This window comes from Calonectris borealis, chromosome 20 (assembly GCF_964195595.1).
Source record: "Calonectris borealis chromosome 20, bCalBor7.hap1.2, whole genome shotgun sequence".
Lineage (NCBI taxonomy): Eukaryota > Metazoa > Chordata > Aves > Procellariiformes > Procellariidae > Calonectris > Calonectris borealis.
The window spans coordinates 3,650,393-3,671,085 of record NC_134331.1 but is presented as its reverse complement, the minus strand read 5'-3'; the positions used below and the strand labels follow the sequence as shown (position 1 = coordinate 3,671,085).

The window sequence follows — 20,693 nt, the reverse complement described above, 5'->3', positions numbered from 1 at the left end:
AGCTCCTTTTCTTTTACAGAGTAATACAAGATAAATTTCTAGCACTTCCAGACTTAGACGAATATGTTTTTCAGGAATTGTAGTTTTGTAAAGTGGGGAGAGTGGATCTCCAGAAAGGTTTTCAATAGCAGTCAACTCCAATTTGCGAAAGCGGTATGCAGGTGTCTGAAACAAATGTGCAAGCAGTCACTTGCAGATTTTGGATATTTGGGTTGTATAAATACCTGGATTATATGAACAGATAGTTGTAATACCTTGAGCTTTTAAAGCTGCTTTAAGGGGGAAACTTGCTCATGGCCATTTTACAAATTGTTCCAATTGATGCTGACAAAGAATCTCTTTATATCCAGCATTTTTATATCAGTGTTGATCCGCCTGCTTCCTTATCTCTTTAATTTTATTTGTTTTTTATTTCTTTTTCTAATTGAAATTCCAGTTTGCAATCATGTTGTGTTGATAATGGATGGTTATTAAACTATGATGATCCTCCACTGATATGGGAGCTCTCTTGGATAACAAATTGGCTACCGTGACACATAAATCAGTTTTTCAAGTCTCCTCTCCAGGGTTGGTAATTAAAGAAGTCGCTAGTGAGAGACTTTGATTGCCTGATGAGACTTGTTGGGAGTTACCTGACAAAGAGGATTTGAGGTTGTAAAAGAGAGGTCTGTAAGTGGTTGCTGTTGAACAGTGTTTCCCTGCTATGGATCACGGCCTCCAATGGGTTCTTAAAGGGACAGGAAGTTTTAAGTAGAGTTTCATACTTAAAGAAGAATATGTAATTATTAAAAATGAAAAAAAATTGCTTACTAAATGATGGCAGCAATTCAGAATCTGTAAGGTTTGAGTGTAAGATGCGAGTGCTGTTATTTGTAAGCATTTACATTGCCATAGGAGCATCTACCTATCTTTTAATTCCTAGCCAAATTTGCAGAATGTTTGAGAAACTTGATTTACAAGTGATCCCACCTCAGATACAGAAGACCCTTGACCCAAAAGAATGCTTCAGTAGTGGGGGAAAGTTAGGAAAGGAAATACAGAATGGCTTTCACTTTGAACTGCCTAATATAAAGAACAGTTGTTTTTAAAAAGCTTTTCAAAATTTCCTTGGTGTTTTTTTTTTGTTTTACTTGTGTGTCAAGGAATAAATGGTGAATTAGGGTTGCTAGTCTGGCAAAGAATGTGTGCTTCTGCACGTTTTTCTTGCAATGATGGGGACAGAGCTGATCCTGGGAATTTTGGAAAGTCGTTATACAAGGATTTTTCTCAGTAAGAATCCTTGAAATTTTAGGAAGCTATTCTTATTTCAAGCAAGTATATATGGAGAATATGCTTTTATTCAAGAATCTGCAAATATCTAGATAGGTGCTCTACATAAAGGTAAGAAAAGCTTAGCATCTTCCAGCTGCGAGTTGTTGCTAAGCCTTCACTGTTCCAGTATAGGCTTGTCTGGATTATAATGACCAGTTATAAACTGTTAATTTATTTTTACCCTTATCTTTTGGGCTTCTACTTCTTTGATATATTCTAAATTTCCTCTTCGTCAAAGGTCGTGTATTTTTCAGGTCATATACTGAATGTGTTTTCACTTTTTATGATATACTTACATCAGTGGCTGAGATTTTTATTACTAAAATATTGTGAAAAGTTTTGGGAAATAATTTTATGATTTCTTTACTAAGCAGAGAGGTCATAGCTTAACAGACTGTAATATGGAGGCTTCAGATATATTTGTTGTTAGTAGTAATGACATTTTCTACACGAGAAGTAAGACTTGCATTACTTTGCTAATGTTGTTGCTTCTCATGAGTAATAAAAGAATTTTTGCATTTGCTTTGCAGTATTCCTGATTATCTCTGTCAAACATTTATTGTTCAAGTTTCTAGTCATGCATGGGTAAATGCTTTAAAAAAAGTTGAGTTTTGATTGTGATAAATTTGCCTTTCATACATGGAATACTAATCTAAGCTAATTTTAAATACATTATAAAAATGTGTTTTTCTTAGCCTGTACTGACTCTTACTTAAACTGATGTGGGGACTATCCTTTATTAAAGTGTTCATGCCTTGAAGTTGCATTTGCAATGTAGAAAGGAAGAAATCCTTTTGTATTGCTGTTTGAAGGGAAAAGTTTCAGAGCCAGGAGTCTAGACAAATGCAAGTAATTTTTGGTCATGTTGTTACTTTGAACTTTCTTTGTCATTCTTTAGCTATTTTAGAATATAATAAAAATCCCTCAGCTATCTTACTTATTTTATTAACGGCTGTCAATAAACTTCTACATGCAGTTGCAAACTTAGTACACTTCATAAATGGGACATCCTTACCTTCCCTTTAGTTTTGTCTCAAAAAATAATTAAATGTTGTGACATATACGTAGTGTCAGGAAAAGAAGCTTGCTGGATAATGGAATTAAACTTGCTCTCTTTTTTTTTTTTTTTTTCTTTTCTTTTTTCCCTCTTGCAGTTGCTAAGCTTTTTAGATTGTAGACAAACACAATTTTTGGATATAAAATTTAAGTTACGTAAAGGAACAACAATGAATTAAACCATTGCATATTCTTACCTGACCTGCCTATATATATATTTTTCATGATGCTTCTGATACAGTTTCATTTGCCACTGAATTGTAGCCAATTTTAGGTGTGACAAAGCAACTCTTTTAAACATCAGCACTTCATTTTAGGTCGAAAGCATACAAAGAGATTGTACCCTGGGGAAATAGCAAAGGGTTTTTTTAATCAGGGAGAACATAATTTTTCATCATTGGAATTCAGCCAGGACAAGAATTAACTCTTTAGCTTTTACCAGAAGTGATGTGGGATCTTCAGTACAAAGAACCTGGACACTCACGTCTTACCCAGAAGAATTTATCATGGGAAATGTTATTGCCTAATAAAGGTTTAAGAGGACTTAGACCAAAGAAATTCCATGGTCAGTGGCTTGCATTACGTTCTCCTTTCTTGGAGAAATTATATATCACACAGGGTTAAAGTAGATGCAAGCACAGAGAATTCTTGGGTGGCTACAGCAACAGTGTATGTTATGCCTGTTTTGTGTACTTGGCTCACATCTGCCTGTGTCTTTCCAGTCTACTTAAGCTCAACCATTTCTGTACAAACCATTTGATTATCTTTTGTTTGGTTTCTTAGTCTGTCTGCTTACTATAAACATACCTACTGTATATGTTGTGGTGTTGGAGGGCAGCAACACTGTAAAAACTTTCCCACAGTGAACTCCAAGTGGTGTTGTGACTTCAAAAAATAAATTCAACTTCCATGCTGACAAACAATCTTCATGTGCTTTAATGTCCTTCCACTAATACTGCAGAAGCAGCATTAAAGTGAACTTCCCTACAAATTATGATGTTAGATAAGAATGTCCTTACTCAAATTTCCTGAAGCTACTCAGCAGTTATTTCTGTAGGGAACATGCTGGCTGGCTGGGTTTGTTAGATTAAAGTAAGAACTCAGGGCAAGGTTCAGTTTAGTTGTTTACCATTTCAAAATCTTAAGTGTTCTTAACTCTTTCATGTGTGTTTTTTCAATCCTTGTTTTGAAAACAATCACATTTTGTCTTTGAAGAAGCTTAAGGGGGAATGTGCAACAAACCTGCTGATCCAAATGTGTTTGGTTTTTTTTTTTTTTTGCCCCTGAATCTTAATACATACAACATACCTTCTGAATCTGTTACTGAACTGTAAGAAGCTGCAGCCGGGCATTATTGAACATCAGTATACCTTGATAAACATCTTCCAAAGAACGAAATGTGACTTCGGAAGGGGTAGAATGAAAGCATAACGTTAATGTTGTCATTTTTGTGATATTTACTGTGTCAAAAGAGCAGACTTTGGTATAAGTTTCTGGACTGTGACAGATATAAAGCCTGTATGCTGTTTTCAGCCTGAAGGATGAAATATAGTTGATGTCCTGAGGATGAGTCTTGTGGAAGTACTTAGTGCTCAAAGTTGTGCTTTTTCTGCACTGTCCTTGCTTGGGGGGAAACCATTTCAGCTCGGTTTACTTCTCCTATCAAAGCTTCGCTCACGGCTTGCATTGGTAGCTTTAAAATTGTATACTTCAAAGATGTTTAGTTTTGACCACTTTATGTAGAAATAGAAATTGAAAATACTAAAGTTAAAAATTATGGCTAATTTACTTCAAATTCAGTTTTTGGAATCTGTGTCTTTATGCAGATTTCTGCCACGTTTTTTCAGCTTAGGAGAATAAGTATATTTCCATAAAGTAGATTCTTTCTGTGAAGTAAGGCGAGTCTCTTAATGGGGATCTGGTCATCCAAAGCCTTCCCAACTCTGGTTTATGAGGACTCAAGTATAGAAGGTGACAATGCCACTCCTCACAAATTGAAACATGGTTTGTTGTCTGTTTGACTGCCTAATAGAACAGGACAATCCAAAATCTTTTCTACAAAGAAATTCAAAATGCCATTTCTGTTAAGAAGTGGTATTTACAAATTAGAGTTCAATTCTAGTTCAAATAAAGATGTCTTTCATGATGACATTTATTTGGTTCATACTCTTAAAAAAAGCATGTGATTTACTGTTCTTCCCATGGCAGTCCTTCAGTTTTATACATATGTATTTTGGTTTGTCTTTGACCTTTTGCTTATTATTTTTAAATTTGCATGTTTCTCATAAATACAAGCTTTTTTCTTTTTTGGGCATTCTTTATTGTGATATTCCCTCTTTAATGTGGTGTAATTTTGAGAACAAGAAGTTTTGCAGAAGACCAGCATGAAAAGAATGAATGTTGAGACATTAAATGTTCACAGATCAGTTTAAGTGGATATAATCCACAACAAGTAACAAAGTGGGAACATTTAACTTCAAAGCACATATGGCTGCTGTTACAAAATCAAAAAATGCAAGACTTAGGCCATACAAAGTATTAGAGACACATTTTCCTTCTTTTTCATAAACAAGTAGGATATACCTTAGCTTTTTAGATTGGTTTTGAAATGAAGACTGTAAACAGCTTAATTTCATGGTCAGATAAAATATTTGAACTAATTGTAAATATTTACAATAATTTTTAGCTTTAAAAAAGCAAAAGTAAAAGGTGATTGTATTCGTTTTGCATGAGAGAGCGTGCTTTTGCAAAATAATTAAGCCTTTGAAATTCGGTTCTGCAGCCTTAGCCTTCTCAAAATTCCAGCAGGTATTGGTGAAGGCTTTCAACATTATCTGCTGCTCAGTTTTCTGGGGAGCCAGATCAGGGGTCTGCCTTGAACTTTTGCAAACCGCCTTCAGTCCTGGGTATCTGTACAGGTGATGATTAGGCATGTGGGATGGATGGGGAAGTAGGTGAAATGAACTGGAAGGACGAGTATACTACTAGTAAAATTAGAGAATTTTAGATAGAAAATACTACTGCAGGTACAAATGTGTAGGACAAAGAAAATCCTCCTAACTTTTCCTGGTTTAGAATTTCTGTACTTTTTATTTCCGTCTCTCTCTTGATTTCTTCCCCCTCCCCGCCTCCCCTCCCACTATTATCTATCTTCTGTGGTTAATGCCCCATGATGTTCTCACTCCTGTATTCCTCTCCTCACCAATCTCCTCTTCTGTGTCCAAAATTTTTTTTTTTTTCAGTAGGTGCATACGGGATTCTTTTGTTTGCTAGTGTCTACCCATGTTTTTTGCAATGCTGATCATTGTGGCATATTTAAAAAAAAAAAGACACCAAAAAAATCCCGAAATATAAACAACCCAGGATGCTTTATATGAAAGCAAGTTTAATGTATCTGTTTCAGTAAACTCATTGACAATAAAGAGAAATAGGTTGGTTGTTAAATTATTGTTTTTATATACTTTCAGCTATGGTATTGAAATATTAGATAATACTATTAATTGAAATTGAATGTATGTGTTAAACCTGCTAATATCTACAACTACTTCTGGGTGAAATATGACGACTCTTCAACAGCATATAGAAATCCTATATAACCTTTTAGGACAGGAAATGAATAACACTGTATCAAATTGAAATTTCAGAGGGATTAAGCCTCTTTTTCACTGATAAATTCAACACACAAATTTATTTAATAATACTGGAGAAAGTGCAAGCATTTTATGTATTTGCCATGCCTCATAGATCAATTTAATCTTTTCAGGGGGAGGGGGGGGAAGTCTAAATGTTGTAAGATGTGTATTGCAATCACATTTGTATTCCAAATCTCACTGCCACATTTTACAAGATTATACCCTTGAAAGCTTTTCTTGGGTGTTATGCATTCTCTGTGATGTGATGTTTGAGTCTCATCGTCTGAGAAAATTAAAAAGATATAGCTGTCTGATAGAGGAAGTGGGTTGTGAACAATGTTTTGTATTCAGTTCTTAAAAATAGTGATTGAAAGAGCTGCTTTAATTATACAGTGCTGTTAATGAATTATTTCCTTATGTTTTGTCTCTATGACTTACATATGTGGATATAGTTTCAATGCACTCAACTGTAGTTTTTCGAAAACACTAGATTAAAATCATTGTAATCTGTAAATATATTTTAGCTTTACACTGACTTAAATGAAAGTTTATCCAGTAAAGTTGGAAATCTTTTGTATAAGCTATGTATTTAGCTGCCAAATTCTTATAAAACATGCATCGATGGAATTTATACAACCACAAGGGTTTGGGGAAAAAAAGTGCGATTTTTGAAACATTTGCATTAGGAAACACTAAAATTTTAAGACTTGCTGAGTAGGTCATGTCCAACAAAATGATCTTTTATGAAGATTTTCTATTTCTATAACTTGTAAAAAATGGCAGTATGTTATTGGACCTTTGAATTCTGCTGAGTGCTTTTCTTAAGGAACATTGAAGTGTTGTAAAGGAGAAAGAATTACGCACAAGAAAATTAATTTGTGTGTTACTTCTAGGTTACAGCTATGTATCTAGAGATGGTACTGTTTTGATGATTTGCAGATAATCAAATTTTCTAGTGGAAAGCACTTCTTGAACTGGTGTGTATGTCCGAAGGCATGCTTAAATCTGTTCTATTGTTGTTCTTTTGAGTGATATAGTTCCTGTGTTAAGTATACCCTCACTGATAAAGATTACCTCTCAGCATATGTACTCAAAGTTGTCATTGCAAACTTTTTTGAGTATTTGGAGATATTTCTTACTGTTTGTAAGAAATAATAAGACATTGCTGACATGATTACTTTTTCTCTAACTTGTTGTTTTTCAGTTAGAAAATCCAAGATATTTGCGGGAAAAACCGATGCCAGTGTCTTTGGTAGGTATTTATATTCCCTTGATATTTTATAAGGGCGAACAAACATGCTTAGTATTTTTCACTTCTGGTTAGGATTGATTTTACTTGGAGTTACTGCTTTGAACTTAATAAGTTGTTTTGAACCTTTTCTCATTCAATAGATGACACCCAAAATTGGCCTAGGAAGAAGTAGCACTTTTTGTGATGAACAGGCACTATTTCGTATGCATGAAAAAGAGGTAAGATTCTTTTTAGTCTTTTTAGAAGAAGAAAATTACACCCAAATTAGTAAGTTAGGGCATTTTCTTTGGAAATTGGGTATTCACAAAGCAGTTTTTTATAGCAGAAAATCTCATGTAGGAGAAATTTTGCTGAAGTGACAGGGCTTTTCATTAGATACTTAATGTATTTCCCAATTACTTAGGAGTAAAAAAGACTTTCTGAACACATTTACTGTTCCTTTGAAGGAATTTTTAGTGTAGAAGGGTTTGAATTCTAGGAATTTTCCAAACTACCTTTTAACAGAAGCAATGGAACCCTTGATTTAGTGAGGACTTTTGTTTACTTTCTATATACCTTTAAAAATCTGCAGATCTAGACCTTATTTCTGTTAGGACCTACATTATTTTTATATTTGCCTCATCTAGCTCCAATCCTCTTTTACTCATATGGGTTTTTGTATTATTTCTTTTGAACATTGTTAATTGGTGAGATTACTGTCAAAGCTTGCCTACCTAGTTCTCTCATACAATATTATTTTGTTTTGAACGTGTACAAAAGAAAGTTTTGTGGTCTTTTTTACCTTTTTCATAGTTTAAGGAAGTTGTATGCCTATGATATTTTTGTCATAAACTACTCAAATACACTGTGGGGGTTTTTGGTTTTGGGTTTTTTTTTTGTTGTTGTTGGGTTGTTTTTTTTTTTTTTGAAAGTCAGTGTATCAATCGTCTGGTGGACCAGACTTCAGGAAAGAAAATTCAACATATATTAGGAAAATGATTAAAAAAAAAAAAAAAAACAAAACACAACACTCTTCTCTCTTTGCCCTTCAAGTTTCTGTTTCCAGCCATACGCTCTTGGAAAATTGAAGGATATGTACACAGTTTCCTAGCTATCCACAAGTACTTAGACCGACATAGGACTTCAAATATGTATGAGTTGGAAAGGAAGGGGCATCATCTGCAAACCATGAAATCATCCTTCCTTTTACATGGTGTGTTGTAAGGGCACTTATGAATTAGAACTGTCCTCAAGTTACTTTCAAGGACACTTCAGAAGACATCTTTAACTGAGATACAGGGGAGGGTAAATTTGGTTTGCAGATACTTCTGTTGTTAATAAAGTAATGGATATGAAAGTCTGCTTTATGTTGATAGCTGACAGTCTAATTTGATGCTTGAACGAGCAGCCTGATATGGCAGTTGCACAATACATGTGCCTTTCACTTTCTCTGCTCTGGTCTAATATTGACTGTTCTTTTGTATTGACAATATTCAAACCACCGTTGCCTTGGGATGGGGCAAGGCAAGGTTTCATAAGCTGTGAAAATAGACCAAAAAATAAATAAATTGAAAGCACAATGTTGTCATTTAAACAATATTTTCAAATTAAATAAACAGGAATGCATGTCAAGTAGCTACATAAAATACTCAGCGAATACTTCACTAGTTCAGTGGAAAAATTCTCTAAACCACACAGTAAAAATCCAGTACTTTTTGCTAATGGTACTCGACTGTGGGCTAGTTTAAACTGGAAAGGTTATAGACAGTATTTCACAATCACCATGTGTGTGCTATTAAGTGGAAAACTTAAATGTGTTTTCATCTTATTTTGTTTGTGAAGCTCAATTAAGAATAAAGCCTCTTCAGTTATAGAATGTAAATATATTAACAGAAAAATAGTGCCGTACAAAAGAGTTTTTGGTAAACCTTTAACTGTTTTCAACCTCTTTGTAGTAGAATGGGAGAACATAAAATAGGATAACTGTGGTTTTTTGCTTTTAACCTTTAGACCTTTGTTCATAAACCATTCCTGCACCTGTTTTGACTCTGTAATGCTAAACATATGGCCATTCGCAATGATAACCACATCACAGATTTATGAAAATGTGAATATCATCAGGCAGTGGTTTTTAGTCATATTTTCCCCAAATACTTCTGACATGGATTAAACCATTTGGGAAACTGTCATTACCAAAAAATCAAGGGTTCAAACAAGGAAGATGCAACAAAACAGGAATATATCAGTCTTTAGCAGTACAGCAAAACAGAACAGATGGTATGACTGGCTTATCGTGATAAATAGGAAAAAGCCTCCCTTTGAACTTCATCTTCGGTCATCCTGAGTGCCACCCAATACTCCAGGAGCAGAAGAGCGAGGAAAGAAAAAGTTCTTATTAGTGATTTTTCAGAAAAACAGAACCAATACCACTGCTAAGATACGGGTTTGAAATTCTTCTGGAATTAAAAAACAAATTTAACTATGTCAATAAAATATGATGTTTTGCTAACCTTTCTCAAACAACTAGTTTATCTGCTGTATCCTTTAAAGAAGTTTTGGTCTTTCTTTAAAGAAATTCTGTTTCTTAATTTTTCATTTGGTCAGTCTTAATTTTTTTTAGCATTTTTCTCAATTTCCGTCAGTTTTATTTCTGTAAGCAAAAATATTTATTTATCTAGACTCGGCAAATGAAACCTAAATTTGAGGCAAGAATATTGGAAATATTGGAAATAATTTTCTCTTTTTATTCTTTTAAATTGAAGGTTAGATTAACATCAGGAGTAAATTTGTACTGAGCTATATACCAGCTCTTAAATATTTTTTTTTAGGCAAACTGGCAAGCTTGATGCTTTGTGCAGTAACTGTATTATGAAGCTTCATCTATCTCGGTTAACTGAGAACATTGAGTGTTTCCAATGTTTTTGCTGACTTTATCACTGTGCTCCTGTCACTTTTCTGTTTTGATTTTTGGAAATCCAAAGTCTTAGGACACTGGAGCACGGGTGCTTTTCCAGCTGCTTCTATACTAAAGCAGTCTGGCAGAAATGGTTGTCTTTCCTACAATCAGCTGGAGTAGTGGTTAGTGCAGTGCAACTGGAGGGAGGAGTAGTTCTGGGGAAGGCAGTGGGTGAATTTTCAAGAGGATACAGAATACCTGCAGGATAATTTCCACCAATTTGTCATGTGGAATGAGGACTGAAGAAGAGAGAGTACATGCCCAGGGGAAGAGAGAGATGAGCTGGGCAGTGAAAGATAACTTAGAGTGTAGAGAATGGGAAAAAGACATCTTTTTCGCCTGAAAATGCATTTTCATGGATTGAGAACCTGGAAATAAAGTGAAAAGGAAGAGAGGTGGTGTGGTTTTTTTTTATGAATTCAAGAATTATATCTTTAAGATGCAGCCTTTTTAGAAAAGCTATTTAGAACCTTTATCTTTGTAATCTTTATTTATGTTTTTCTCCTTTTTTTTTTAAGAATGAGCACTCCCATTTGTTGCATGACACAAACTTTGTTTATAAAGATCATCAAGCCATGTATATAGTTTTACTGCACCAAAAGTGTTGGGATCTAGTGATACATTTATGTTAAGATAAAATCAGCATGCTGCAGTGATGATGTTATAATTAAGTCTTGGTCTGGCTAAAAGCGTTTTGAATTTAAGGTGTTGAAAACAGCAGATTTACTGTGCTTCTTGCTTATCTGGCAAAAAATTATAACTTCAAATGGAGAGAATTGCATAAAGGTGGTGATACAGATTTTCCCCAAAAGGGAACATACATAGGATGTAGAGGAAAGAGAACGCAGGAAGGAAAGTAAGTTGTAGAACTTGGGAGAGAGAGTGAATAACACTTGCTGGTGTTATCATAGAAAAGAGATGGAGTTTTAGGGGGGAGAAGAAAAAAAACCAAAACCAAAACACAACCAAAACAAAAAACCCCAAAAACTTGAAGATAAAAATGTGTCCCTGCAGTTAGAAGGAGGTGGTGATCAGTGAGCATTGTCCTTTTGGTTTTGATTTCTTTCTCTTAATTGCTCTGTTCTATGGCAAAGTATTTAAATACATGAATTAAACATTTAATGCATTAAAAATTAAAAGCAATAAATAAAACTAATATGGAGAGTATCCTAAAAGAAGGACTCTTGTAATTAAACTAAGCTTTTACCAATGTAAAATTAACGTTATTGTGCTTTTAGCTACATCACGGATTTGATATTTTTTCCTCATTGAAAACAGATATTTTGTTCATATCTTCCAAGAATGGTAACAAAATATATCAGTATTGTTCTCTTGTATGTTATAATGAAATAAAAGTGTTTGTGTGCTCGTGTATATGTATGTCTCGAGATTAAATCTACTTGGGAGATGGATATAGATACATATGTGTATGGAATTGGGAGAGCTGAATACAGCTAAAGGAGCCTACTTAGGCATGTCATGGGACTGGTGATCCTGTTTATGCTTTTTAAGCTCAGAGGTATTTACTAATTGTGGAGATTGTTTTTGATGGACTTTCTGAAAGCATTTGAGATGCAAAGACATCAGTAGGTGGCCCCAAAACTTGAATCTTACAATAACTGGAGCTTCGTGCGTTGGAATTCTTTTTCCTCTGATCCCTCTGTTCTTTACATCCACTTCTCTTCCTTTACTGTTCCCCTTCCTCTGTCATCCTGTTCGTCCAGAACTGTCCAAGTCATACTTCTGCTCATAAACTTCTTGCTGTTTTCCAAGGGGTAAAAATTGTTTAGGTTTTTAATTCTGGTGAATATTCTTGTTAAAATGTAGGAATCCATGCTGAATGCATGTTGAATTCTGTTCACACAAATGTGGCCCGTAAGAAGGGGCAAGAAAATGCAAAAAGGCAGATAAGACATAATTACTGCTTTCATCTTGATTTTCACTTTTCCATAACTTTTTTTCTGTGACAACTTGGTTCTGAAAATACCATTTTATTCCCCTTAAAATTATTCCAAGCAGTGCGTATTGTGACTTTGAATATTCTCTGGTTCATTTGAATTTTCTCCTTTATCCACAATCTGATGTCTATTTTGAATGCAGTGTCTGATTTATATAGAGAATTCAGTTGTAAACTGATTCTCACCACCAAGTAATCGTTCTGAATAGTAATCTGTTAGTTCATGTTTAAAAACGCAGCAATCTTGACTTCTGTTAACATGATTCCTGGCTGATTAATGTCCTGTTCCTAAGAACATATGCAAGTTGTCCATTGTCTTCCGTGTGGGGAAATCGCATCCTGTCTTGCTTTGATAACTCTTCAGAATGTAATGTAATAAAACCCAAACCTTATTTTATTGCTAGACTGGTGTGAGACATACAGTGTATGTCAGGATGAGACATGTTTTCATAAACTGACTTGTGATTTATAATTCCTGATACTAATTGGTCTGGTCATAGAGATATATACGTACATGTACAGTTACTTATTTATTTTTTTGCAATAGTTTGTGAACTGTGTCTTTAATTATTGCACATATGTGCTGGAGACATTGAGAAAGATCAAAGAGTTAGGTTAGCAATTCAAACTAGTGTTTTAACCAGTAGAATGTCCAGATGGTTGCCAAGCAGCTGGGAATTAATCTTTTGCTGCATGATTAATCTCTACCTCAAAGTGTCTCTTTAAAAAAAAAAAAAAAAAAAAAAAAAAAAAAAAAGAAGGTTTGATTTTTTTTTTTTACATGTATAGATCCTGTTTTTTAAGGGAGAAAAGCCATTGACTAGAAAAAGTACGTACTGTATACTGTTATTGCTACGTGTTGCACTTGTGAAGTAAAGGTAGGAGTACAGTTTTAATGACTGTTTTAGGAGATCCTGAAATGAGTGTAAAAAGTTCAGTAGCTACTGAAATACAGCATATATTAAAAAAAAAAAAAAGGAATAACACTGGAGAGAAAAAGTAAGTGTTGTTGACTCAGTGTATACAGACTCATTTATTTCACTGGACTCGGCACTATGCAGAATTATATGAAGTTTTGAAGTAGTATCTACTATTTTGTTATACTCAGATATTACTAACTCCCTTTGAAATCAGTATTTTTGAATATTTATGAAATCAGATTTCTGCATGTTCACAAGGCTCAACTGGGTTCAATTTTCAGTGCTGGCAATTGAAGATACAGTTTGTTGCATTTTTGAGCTGTCTTTTATGAAATTGCATCTAATAAGTTATTACCATGTATAAGCTTTCACAATTTCTAAATATAGTTTAAATTTTTTTTGGTACTTACTGATGTCAAAGTCTCTATTACTAGTGGCAGACATATTTGTTACCTATGGAAGTGGGACGCTTGCCGCTCCAAATAAAGCTGTTAAGTAATATTACGTGCTGTAGTGCTAATATGCATGTTATGGTTTTTAGCTATATAAAACATACTTTAGAGTAAAAATACGATTTCAAGTTATTACAGTTGTTGGGATAGAAAGCTGTATGCTTTTCTCCCTATTCCCACCACCCCCAACTTGGAAATCTATGAAAAATACATTGTTCTCTCCTGAAAGAGACTAATGACATTTGCATATGAATAAGAACAATTGTCCATTCAATTATTTTTCTGTATACAGCAAATGTGTATTAAAGTTCAGTGTCTTTTAAAAAGTCAGACTTTTCTTGACAGGGGAAAGCTGGTATGATTTGATTTAGGACAAAGCCTTTCATTTTTACTGGCTATAAAAATGGGGCAATGTTCTATTAATTTTTTACTTAAGTGAATATCTAGTTTCTCTTCAAAGAGTACTCTGTAAAAATATTGTAACTGCAAGTAGCAGCTGTAGTGTTTTTAAAGAGTAAAGATACAAAGAAGGTTAGATATGTGGAGAGAAGTATAAATGTTTGTTAGGTCAAATAATATAGTCCAGATCATAAACATAGACTTTTGTGGAAGGACCTTTGAATCTGGGCAAAACGCCATGTTTATAAAGGGTCTTTTTACATTCTAATTTCTGGCTTGCATGTTTCACTTGTTTGATACTGCTTTTCTTTCAGTCTGTCTCTGGTTTGTCCAGACTGTAAGCTCTTTGCAACAGAGACTTTACAAGACATTTATTTCACCTTAAACATTGCATCAGGTAAAAATATTGATGATATTCAATGCCAAATTTGGAGTGGTTAATGATCTACTGTTTCAAAATGTAGTTATAAATTTTTTTTTTTTTTGTATTTCTGTGTTACACTCAGAGGATGAGCACAAACATCAGGAAAAAATCCCAACGTTAATGTGAATCCCAGATGGAATACCTGCTTTTATTGTGTGTAATGTTCCACTAGGAAAAATATGACTTCCTTTAATTTATAGGATTTGTTTTTGAAGTCTGATAGAGCCTTGGAAATTTCAATCAAGTAAAACCAGCTAGGTGGCAAAACTACACACCACCATCCCCCTCCCAGGACATTTTTGGGAAATGTCTGCATCTGAAACAGTGAGAAACAATGACCCTTGATACTTAAAAGAATCTCCTTCGCATATCATAAAAATTCTTTATGTCAAAGACTCAAAATAGTCCTTCTTTATTGTATAGAATCCCATTTATCAAGGGAACCAAGCTGAGCCTCAGGGAGGTGCAGCAGGTACTGCTTCTGTACCTGGAACTCCTCTTGAAATCTTAACCTGTGAAGAAAAGCAAACTTCTCAACAATGTATTTTATTTTTTTCTCAACAAAACGTTCATCCTTATACCTTACTTATTTGTTTGTAAGGAGTTTTGGTAGGGCTGCAGGCTTGTCTGTAGACCTATATTGCTTTAACTTGGCACAGCTTAAACTTTCTCCTGGTTTTAGCCTTCCTGGAATTTTATGGTGAACTGTTACACACAAGGTCATCCACATCAGGTCTGTCTTGTGTTTTGTTCAAGTCTTGAGACTTTTTCACCTGTTATACCTCAGAGAGATTTATTCTAAGTAGTTTAAGCGAACCACAGAGGCTTGAGGGTCTTAACTCTTCCAGAAAATAACTTTTCCTCTTGCCTGTCTTTTAGACTTTGAGTAAAGATCGCTAAACTCTCCTGTACAATGTGCTCCCAGAATACCATCTGCACTTGCAAGGAAATCAACTCTGTTTGCGCTTTTAAGACCTGTGGTCATGTTTGATACTTTGCTCATGATATGCACATTTCACTTTGCTATAGACCCAGAACATCAGTGAGTCTTTTCTCCTAATGTACTTTGCCTGTTTTAATTGTGAACATTTTCCAGCTCTTGGTTGTCATGAGAAGGGAATATGATCACCACATTCATCAACATGTGAAAGATGAGGTGTATTTCTGTATGCGTCTTACACATTTTACCCTTCTTGCCTTCTTTTCATACTATAATGCATTTCTCTCTGCAGTTAAAAACACTTCAGGAGAAGATCTTGATCTTCAAAATTGTTTGAGCAAGTGGGTAGAAGCTGCTCATTAAATATAAAATGTGATATTAAGTTATGTATCATGTGACAAGTGTGCTGGTTACAGACATCTGAATGCAATGAAGTTGGAAGTGAACAGTATTTTTTCCCACATACTGCAAATTCAGCGCAAGTTTTTCAGCAGTTCAGTTTTGAAAATGGAAGATTAGTTCCAATATGATTAAATTTTATATTTACTGTAGAAATTTCTGTTCAAATAAATTGTTATAAAGTGTGAATTTTTTTCCTTTTTTTTCACACCAGTGATTTTCTTTTAGATATTTAGGTGGTTATTCTGACTCTTAAATTGCTCTAAATGTTAAAAGTATTAATATACCTCAAAGCTAATCTTAAAAATTTTTGAGGGTGCAATATAAGATACAGAAATAACACAATCAAAAAAGATAGCTTGTTAATTATGATGAGAGACATGCTATTCCAAATTACTTTTGTCTGAAGTCAGCATGTCTTTATGTATAATAAATCTTGAATGTTTTGCAAGTACAGTATCTCCTGCCTTGGCCTGCCTATGTAGTTTAAAACACTGTATAAATTATCAGTATTTATTTTTTTAACCCTGGATGCGAAAATTGAGTAAACACGATTCGGTAGAAAGTTCTAGTTGTTTGTTGTTTTTGTTGGTTTTTTTTAAGAAACCTTTTTCTTCTATGAAAATACCAAAACGTTGCATTGTGCACTGATTTCTTTTAGCAGCTGAGTAACACCAAGACAAATAAGTTTTGTTATATATTGTAAGATGTACAAGTCATTGTTCTATGTTAGTTCTTACTTTGAAGTTCTCATTTGTTTACATCCTTCTCCCCCTTCCTCGCTTCCTCCCTCCCTCCCCCATATATTCATAGACTTGGAAAAAAATCTGGCAAGGAACAAGTACTGTTTTGTCAAATATCCAAAAAAAATCTCTGATGGATGTTAAACCTTCAAGATGCCACCTCTGGCCTAAGGGTGATCCCTGTAATGAAGACAAGTGAACAGTGATCAGTAGTTCAAAGCTATCTCTGATTAATATTGTTAGTCTGCTTATTGATTTACTTTTAAATCAGGTATTTAAATATTGCTGCAAATGTTTGTAAATGGTGACAAGATGAATGTTTGTCTTCTGTCATGAAAAACTGAGATACCACCTTTTTTTTTTTGCCAAAGATTTATGCCAGTTGCAGATTAGACTCTATTGGTTTAAGTTTGACAGTTGTTAGTTAAATTTTCATAGCACCTAACCTGTGCTATGAAAATATAGGACAGTGATATGATGAAACCCCATTTTCAGGTAACTATTTGCTGGTTTTGGTGGTGTTTTGTTTTTTTTTAAATTAGGAAGAAAGTGTGACTAGGCACATAAAAGCAGTTCTGTTAATACCACCCTCCATGGCTTTAAATAACAGGGACAGCACAGATGTTTGACATCAGTAATGTTTACATGGCCTTAGGGTTTAATTGCCTCATACTCTTTGTAAGGAGAATAAACAATGACAGAAATCCAAAGGAATGATGTTCAGGCAACAGCAATGGCTGCATTTCATACATAGTTGCAAACTTCGTAGTTATAGCTAAATATCTCCACTTTTTTTTTTTGTCTGAATGGTAACATGCCATAAATTTCATGTTCTCTGCTGCCTCTTAACTGGTAATAAAAGATATTAAAACCGATGAGCATGAGCACAATTAATTGCTTCTAACAAGGTGAATGACTTTTCTAAGTTGTTTTTATCTATTTTCTCTAAAACTTATGAAGGTCTTTGATACTGTTGTAGGTTATTTTGTTTCTCAATATGTGTTTAATAAATAAAGTAAAGCTGAAGTGTGAAGGGTGCTTTAGAGAAGAGTAGCACATAAAGTTACAAAGCGCTATTCCACAGGAAATTGAGACTAACTTAGCAAATGAGGTTTGACATTTGGTAGCTACAGATATGTGGTTGACTCAGTTTGGTATGGTTTTAATTTGAAAGATACTCCTTTATTGCAATTAGTATTTAATAACGTGTTTAAACTTTGAAATGGAAGGGGAGAAGTTTCACTCCCAGTTGTGAAGTGATGAGCCTGTTTGCTTCAACCCCAGCCTTAATGAGATCACTTTTTAAAATGTGTTTACATGACTCAATTTTTTTTATCTACATATGCAGTGAGATTGGAAGTCTGCCTTACACAAAGGGTGGGTCAAAAAGCAGATTTATAAATGAAACCAGTACTCCAGGCTTTGCTATAGGACACTATTTTGTTGTCCTTGTGTTTTCTGGCTGTTCCAGCAGTTTTCCACAGAAGAAATTGTAAGTGTAGGATTTTTAAACCAATATATCTTTATTTTTATGGCAGATGTTCAGATTAACGCTTCCAGAAGTTGTGATGAAGATACATGTGTGTCTTGGAACTATGGACCATTATAAAATTTAAATATTTTTGGAGATGTTTAAATTTTTTTTTTTTACCAGTTACTCATTACAAATACAGCTTTCCTCTTAAGACTAGCCGAAAACTCCATCAACTCTTGAATTTTAAACACTTTAATATGGGGCTCCTCACATTTATTTATATAGCAGGACCTGAAAGGACAAAATTATGTAAGTTGTGGATGAAGCAGACAGGGCAGGAAAATGTCTGGGGTGCTGAAACTTCAGAATTTCATTAAGCTTATAGAAATTGAGGACCTTGAATGCTTTTGAACGTATCACTTTTTCAGCCCTCAAATAATGAGGAGTTGGTCTTTGGGATTTTTCAAGTAAGAGATTTTTTTTTCTTTTTTTTTTTTTAATTATTCAAAGAAAAAGTAAGTGGCAATGTGTTATTGTGTCGGAGGGGTTCAAGTACACTACTTTGAACAAACACAGGCAGAAGCAGGAAATGTATTTTAGCAATCAAATTCAGCAGCAGTATCCTTAATCCCATTCTAAGTAACCTTTAAAAGGAAATGTGTTTATAATGTGAAATCTATGAATAATAGAAAACAAACAAAAATAAACATGCATCTGGGCTAAAGGACATTCTTTGTATAAATGTAACACCTGCCTAAAGAATAAAAGCAAGTTTACCATACTTGATATATTAACAGAAATATTAAAAGTTTCATTCTTAGGTGTTTATTTAAATAAAGGATGATAACTTTTTCTGGGCAGTAGCAGTTGGTTTTATTGCCAACTAAAACATCTTACAAATTCATTTTCTAAATAAATATTTTAGCTTGAGATCTTTTATCACAGTTTTATCAAATAAATATGAAAATACTGAGAAACTGAATATAGGTTTTTCATAGCAATTATTTGTTAGTGGCTTCCCATTGCCTTCTCAAAGACATAAATGAATAATTTAAAAGTTATGCAAAGGTCATTAGTGTAATTTATTCTTTATTTTAATTAAGTTCTATATCTGTTCTATTTTGCTTTTAAAGCTGGACATGAAAATGAAAATAGCGGAAGGTAAATTTCATGAAGAAAAACTTAAATTACAGCAGAAGCATGATACTGATGTTCAAAAGGTAAAAAGTGTTTGTATTTTTTTTTTCCAAAGACCGTATATAAAACAAAATAATAGAGAATCTGTTTATAATAATTTTCAGTTGTACTTTAACTTCTTCACAATTGCAATTAATGTTCCTTTAAAGTAAGATTGTTGGTAACAGTTTGCATAAGCTGATAGGAATGCAGAATATTCTGATAACATAAACTTAGGAAGAGAAAAACGCTTGCAGAAAGCAGATGAAAATACAAGGCGATTTGTTTGTTTGTTTGAACAAGACAACCTATTTTACCAGCCTAACAGCTTCTATGGATTCACATGCTGATGAAATCATAAACTCATGATTTTTCTTCTGGAGAGAAAGCACTCGTATTATAGGAAAATGTGAACAAAAATACTTAAAACAATTAAATTTTTATGGACAAAATGCAAAGAATAATAGTAGGAAAATCTGCACGTATATCACATATGTTCCTACTAATACAGCAATAGTGCTTGTTCTCATGTCTCTGTTTTGACACTGTATCTTAAAGCATAGGCCAGTCAATAAACAGTTCGTTATTTATGTTATTGCACTGTTAAAGCTATATGTGGCTTTTAATTCTTCACAGCAATAAAATGACACCAGATATACTTCCTTTGGGTTAGGTTGGATTTGTCTTTATTGTGTTGCATAACACCACTTCTGGGAAGATTACAAAAAGACTATAAAAGACCATACTGTTACTTTTAACACCATGTTTTAAACATGTGGGATCAAATTCTGCGAGGTCCTAAGTGCCTTCTGAAGCACTCTGATCCCAGGAACGTAATGGGAGTTAAATGCTCGGCGTCAGGATCGTGATGACTTATCCTACTGTAAGCTTTGTGTTACTGAGTACCTCTGTTTTTGTTTCTTAAGACCGAGTCACAGACTTGGAGGAAGTTAGTTGACACAACACTATGACACATCAAAGCCTCCTGAAAGGATGTTAATATTTGGTCAGGTGCATATTTGGCTCATCTGTTCTCAAAGTCTGCAAGCATAACTAGCTAGCAAAGCTGAGGCTAGAGGAAACGGCTTTGTGAGAATAAGAAATAGCTTAAATGCTGTCCCGTCCCTTGAGTTGTTGTCCTTTTCTAACCGATGTTAGAATTCCATCTTTTGAAGTTGTTTAATAATGTTGGATATTTTAGAAAAGGTTAAATAGTGTCGTATTAATTTTTAAAGACACAAAACATTTAATGCAGATGGAGTAATATTGTTTTAAGATGAAAGCTTCTGTTTGATGAGAGATTTGGGGCACTGTTATAAAATTTCTGTGGCTTTAATGTTTGTCTTAAACATGAAGTTTAACTTAAACTACTATCTCAAAGTGTGCAAATATTCGAGCATTATTTTTTTTTTCCAAAATCAGCGTGTACGGAAGTGTAGATGTAGTTACACTTCAGGTACTTGCTCTGTTCCAACCTGTTGTTTCTTGGAATACATGCAAAGAATTGCTATTGGTGAAGTATAAGTGTGTAATGAAGTTCACCAATGATGTAAGTATTTCTTAAACCTGTTGAGAATTTTAGGTGTTTTTAAATAGTATGAGGCAACAATATGAAAAGGGAAA

General features: G+C 34.0%; 1 protein-coding gene across 3 annotated transcripts in view; it reads left to right on the top strand.

Annotated features, from left to right (window-relative positions):
* The window catches only part of CEP112 (centrosomal protein 112), a 170,503-nt gene that overhangs the window by 13,851 nt on the left and 135,959 nt on the right, over positions 1-20,693 (top strand). For all 3 annotated transcript variants that reach the window (XM_075169444.1, XM_075169445.1, XM_075169442.1), the window contains 3 exons: positions 7,204-7,251; positions 7,392-7,469; positions 19,028-19,114. In XM_075169444.1, coding sequence (XP_075025545.1) covers positions 7,204-7,251; positions 7,392-7,469; positions 19,028-19,114 — 213 coding nt within the window. The remainder of the gene's footprint in view (positions 1-7,203; positions 7,252-7,391; positions 7,470-19,027; positions 19,115-20,693) is intronic.